This window comes from Lampetra fluviatilis, chromosome 70 (genome assembly GCF_964198595.1).
Source record: "Lampetra fluviatilis chromosome 70, kcLamFluv1.1, whole genome shotgun sequence".
Lineage (NCBI taxonomy): Eukaryota > Metazoa > Chordata > Hyperoartia > Petromyzontiformes > Petromyzontidae > Lampetra > Lampetra fluviatilis.
Window position 1 is genome coordinate 4157861 of NC_136344.1, and position 5479 is coordinate 4163339.

A 5479-nucleotide genomic window follows, 5' to 3' on the forward strand; every position below is an offset into this window, starting at 1 on the left:
AGAGTGAATTTCTGTTGATATGTAAACTCTAACTTTAACATAGCCACTTCCGTGACTGGTTTACTTGCTAATTCCTCACATTAACATTATGCTAATCTCCCAGTTACATGCTAATTTCTGACTTTAACATCCTGCTAATTCTCTCACATTAACACAGCTTATATTTCGATTTAAAGCTTTCGTGACTGCAGGGATTCATCGTCTTGGTTCTTTCGGTAAAGTCACGTAGAATGGAAATAATAAAAGAATAAAAATAAAACATAATAAAATAATTCTCACGACGTTTCGGCCACAACGCAAGCAGCCGCCCTCAGGTGAAGAACAGGTCTGTCAGAAAGACAGCGTCTTTCTGACTTTACCGAAAGAACCAAGAAGATAACACAGCTTATTCAATGCTAAATTCTTCTGTTGATATGTAAACTCCTTTATCAAGGCGCTCTTCTCCTCCCACCCAGCTTAAAATACGCTGCCAAGCTTAGCAGTGTTCATTGGAGCGCTGTCTTTCAGACAGACCTGTTCTTCACCTGAGGACGGCTGCTTGCGTTGTGGCCGAAACGTCGTGAGAATTTTATGTTATTATGTTTTATTTTTCTTATTTTATTATTATTTCCCTTCTACGTGAATTTACCGAAAGAACCAAGAAGAAGAATTACAGAGTGATTTATAATCGAGGGGAATTGCATCTCCTCAGCAACCCGTGCCCACCACTCATCCTTGCAGCCCTGGCGAGGGCTCTCCCAACCCTCCCCGGCGAAGAACTGTGCGGTGAGCCACCACTTTCCCTGACGTGGAATACTGTGGGCGGTAGGAGTCATGCTTTCTCTCAAACGCGATGATTTTTCACGCTCTGCAAGAAAACGCCGGGGGGCAGGGCGGGGGGGGTGGGGGGGTCATTGCCAACAGAGCCCCCGCCACCATTCCGTCACGGTGCAAAGATAGCATTTGCCGCAGGATCCGTGGTCAAAAAGAAAAAAAAATTGGAGAATTTGTCGAATGGGCATAAAATAACCACTCGTGATGCCCCCCCCCCCCCCCCCTGGGGCACGGGACCTACTGAGGCCGACACCCTGGCAACATGGAAGCCGAGAGCTGAGAGCCTCGGAACAAACAATGAGTTGGTGTCGATTTAAAGCTTTCGTGACTGCAGGGATTCATCTTCTTGGTTCTTACGGTGAAGTCACATAGAAGGGAAATAATAAAGTAATACAAATGAAACATAATAAAATATAATTCTCATGACGTTTCGGCCACAACGCAAGCAGCCGTCCTCAGGTGAAGAACAGGTCTGTCGGAAAGACAGCGTCTGAAGCGTCTCTTTCCGACAGACGCTGTTTTTCGCAGGACAATGTGTTTGTAACCAGATACGGTGGCACCAATTAGCTTCGTAGCTCTGTTTGTCACAAGCCACGTGGCCATCACAAATGAGAGCTCAACGCAAGTGGCTTCGCATCACGTGGACATGTCTAGCAGCCGCACATCCTCTTGAACGCGTGAGGCTCGTTCTGAATGTTGGAGGGGGAAACCCGGAGGATCCGGAATGAAAAAGTCCCACGCGACCACGGGGAGAGAGAGAGAGATGCAAATTCCAAACATACAGCAGCAGCAGGCGTCAGGATTGCAACCCACGACCTCCTGCATACCAGGCGTGTGAGATGACATCTTGGCACCGTGGTGCCCGATAATGCGAGGCCCTCAGCCAGTAGTTCGTCATCTCTACTGCAGCCTTGTACCCTTTTGATTCTCATTCGGAATATAAAAAATAATTACAATGTTAATGTAGTGCTGAACTTTACACAGACAAGATAATTGGTTTTTTTACCCTTCCACCTGGCAACAAAACTGACACCTTTTTTTATACAAGGAGTCATGTTTGCATAGACCACAATACCTGCAGTCATAATGCAAACAAAAAACATGACTCCTTGTATAAAAAAGGTGTCAGTTTTGTTGCCAGATGGAAGGGTAAAAAAACAATTATCATATTTTTTACTGGCAAATGAGGTTCCAATGGTGTTTACGCGGACAACTTCTTCCTTTTCTGTCGTCACTTTATTTTATCCAACTCAGCACATTTCGCCACCCACTCTCCAGCGTGCTCTCCGCTGGCTCGCTCCGTTCCTCCCTCTCTCTCTCCCGACTCCCCTCTCTGCTTCTCCGCCCCACTCCAGCCGTCGCTCTCTCTCGGCTTCTCCATCTCACTCCGACTGTCTCTCTCGTTCCCGTTCCACTGCGAGCCTATCCATCCTCTCGTCTCCTCTTCTTCCCCTGCTCCATCGCTGCCCTATTCTACCTCTCATATCTTCCTCGTCCCCGTCTTTACTGCTACCCTATACTTCTTCTTCTACTCCGCTGCTACCCTACACTTCTTATTCTACTCTTCTACTCCACTGCTACCCGATACTTCTTCTCGTAGCTTCTTCTTCTGCTCCGACCGTCTCCGTCCAGCTCCCAGCACAACTCCCCCGTCTTACTCTGACGCTCCCGTATTTATCCCCGTCCTTATTAATTTCCAATTAATTACTTGGCGTCCCCCCAACGCCCCACGCCCCCGGCCCCCGCCGCCACCGGTTCCCATTCCCAGACTTACAGGCGCCACCTTGTCCCTGACAACAACAACCGGCCAATCACTGCCCTGCATCCCAGAATTGCCTAACGAGCCGTCTCCGTCCAGCTGTTGTCCCCCAGCAACAGCAGCATGTCCCGATACGACCCCACTGTCCCCAACCCGCACGTGTTTACAATTACCCCCCTTGGCGCGCATTAAACCACTACATCAATAAAAACACAGGGATTTGATCAAACAAAGTCGTTACTTGCATGCCATCATGCTTCATTTTCGATGATTTAGCGTCTTAAAAAAATTTGTCTCGCAGCCCCATGAAAGGGCATCTCACACCCCCAGGTGAAAAACAACCAATTGCCCTAAGCTGAATGTTCCTTAGTTTAGGCCTAAATGCAGCCCTGCAGGCTGCTGTTGACGCAAGGGCTGGCACGGCGCTTCTGCTGTCATCACGAATGCGCGTGTTTTGGGAACGTTGCACCGCCATGCAATGATGGATTTGTGAAATCCGTTTGTGTGGTGGCCATGGTGGTGGCAGCGATGCTGGTGAAGGTGTTGGTGGGTGGCGAATGTGATGGTGTTGATGGTGTTGCTGGTTGTGAATATGATGGTGGTGATGGGCCAACACCAGCGACGATAATCTGAACCGGTCGTGGGCCCCACCTATGTCGACTCAGCCTCAAATGTGTCCCTGGTGTGATGCTGGTCACCTTTGCCCCCTCGTGAACCGAGCCGGCCTTCATAGATGTTTGCTAACAGGACTTGCCCCGACAGCCTGTTGAGGCTATACGGGGCATCTTTGTCTTTGTTGATAATGCTGTTGTTGTTGTTGTTGCTGCTGTTGTTGTTGTTTCTCGTGTCAGTGCGGCGATGCACGCGTTGGAGGCGAGCTCGCTGTGGCTGCGTGCTCGTGCCCCCGCGCCGCCGCGCGTCGCCATCATCTGCGGCTCGGGACTGGGCGGCATCGCGGACAGGCTGCAGGAGCCGGTGGCCTTCGACTTCGCCGACATCCCCAACTTCCCCAGCAGCACCGGTGCAGTCATCGTGAACAGCGTTACGCACCGTGACGGAAGACAAGAGGCTTTTACCGTATTCTTTGGGTCTTTCGATAAAGTCACGCTTGTGTTGTGATAGAAACGTCGTATATTTTTTATTTTACGTTTATTATTTTGATTAATTTGTACCTTTTCTACGTGACTTTACCGAAAGACCCAATGAATGTGAATTCCTGCAGTCACGAAAGCTTTAAGTCAAGGCTTTTAATCGTGATTCGAAGCTTTCGTGACCACATGGATCCATACTCTTTGGGTCTTTCGGCAAAGTCACCAAAGAGTGTCAAGGTATTGACGGACCTTCAAGACGCGCGTTGCACGCTTTTAGGATTGTCCAGTGGTACCGGCAAACCGGTCTAGGAGACAGGCCCACGTAGCACCGCCAAGGATGCAAACCTCGCAAGGTCGCAGACACAGGTCGAGCAAAATGTGCAGCAGAGGTCACGAGCTCGCCGAACTGGTGACGGTGGCTGGGAGATGTTGACTACCTCGCCCGGTGCGCAGGAGGTGGTGCCCACGCCTGCCCCTGCTGCTGTGCATTTGGAGTTTGCGTGTCTCTCTCTCCCCGAGGTCGCGTGCATTTTCTTCGGGGTTTCCCCTCCACATTTAGAAACACGCGTTTAGGGGAATTTGGCTGCAATGGCATTTCCACGCGATAATCCACTTCGCCGAGGTTTCATTTGCGATCGCTCCGTGATGCCGTACCTGGTCAAATAAAGACGAGTTTAGAGTTGAGAACTCAGAAGGTCCACGGGGCTCGGACCGAGCAGAGTTGCGCCGAGTCTCAGAGGTGGCAGGTGGCCGAGTTGCAATGCGGACCGCTCCCAGGGGGTCTCCCAAGTTACTGGCACCGCAACACTGGACTCAGATCTACCGTCACGGAGACTGCAACATTGCGTACACGTGTGTGTGGGGGGGGGGGCTCCAGCAACAACGGAGGGCGGAGGAGCGACGCTCACAACAACGAGCGGAGCACCGGGTGGCTAAAGCACAGCGAGTTTGCACAGTAGGGGGCACAGGTGGTGCATCAGCCACTCATCTCGGTCGTCTCGGTCAGTCGACCCGTGGCACCTGCTGGGTCTGCCCCGTGACCTCCTGCCAGCGGGCGTTCGACACTTCACGTGGTAGCCTCAAGGTGCACGTGGCCTGGCACAAGCGTCGTGGTGACCTCACCGCCGCTTAGTGGCGAATGGCGGTGGTTGTTGTTGTTGTTGGGGGGGGCGGTAGTACGGCGGTCATCGCGCTGCGCTACGAACCCGGCGAGGCGGCGACCCAACTTCGATTCCTGCTCACGGCCACCAGCGCCGGTGACGATCATCTGCACCGATCCTAGGTCGACTCAGCCTCAAATCAGTACCTGGTGCAGCCTGTAGCAAGCGTCGCCGCTTGGGAGATAAAGGCGGCCGGGCGTGCGTGGCGCTGTCTACCCGCCCGCTCGTGTCCCACCCCCGTGTCCCACCCCCGTGTCCCACCGCCACCGTGTCCCACCCCCGTGTCCGCCTGTTGCCGCGTGCAGTGGCTGGCCACGCGGGCCGCCTGGTGTTCGGGCGCCTGGGCGGGCAGCCCACCGTGTGCACGCAGGGCCGCCTCCACTCGTACGAGGGTCACCCTGCCTGGAAGGTGAGACGCACGTGGGGGACACGGGGGGGGGGGGGACACACGTGGGGGGGACACGGGGGGGGGACACGTGGAGACACACGGGGGGGGGACACACGTGGGGACGCACATGGGGGGACATGAGGGGGGCACGTGGGGACACACCGGGGGGGGGGGACACACGTGTCTCCCCGTGTCTCCCTGTGTCTCCCACCGGTCGTGTCTCCCTGTGTCTCCCAGCGGTCTCCCCGTGTCTCCCCGTGTCTCCCAC

The 5479-nt window shown here is 53.5% G+C and overlaps 1 protein-coding gene across 1 annotated transcript in view; it reads left to right on the plus strand.

Moving 5' to 3' along the window:
- Nucleotides 1-3430: 3430 nt before the first annotated feature.
- Nucleotides 3431-5479, plus strand: part of LOC144952853 (purine nucleoside phosphorylase-like) — a 13112-nt gene continuing 11063 nt past the window's right edge. The window contains exons 1-2 of the mRNA XM_078883323.1: nucleotides 3431-3593; nucleotides 5129-5232. Coding sequence (XP_078739449.1) covers nucleotides 3431-3593; nucleotides 5129-5232 — 267 coding nt within the window. The remainder of the gene's footprint in view (nucleotides 3594-5128; nucleotides 5233-5479) is intronic.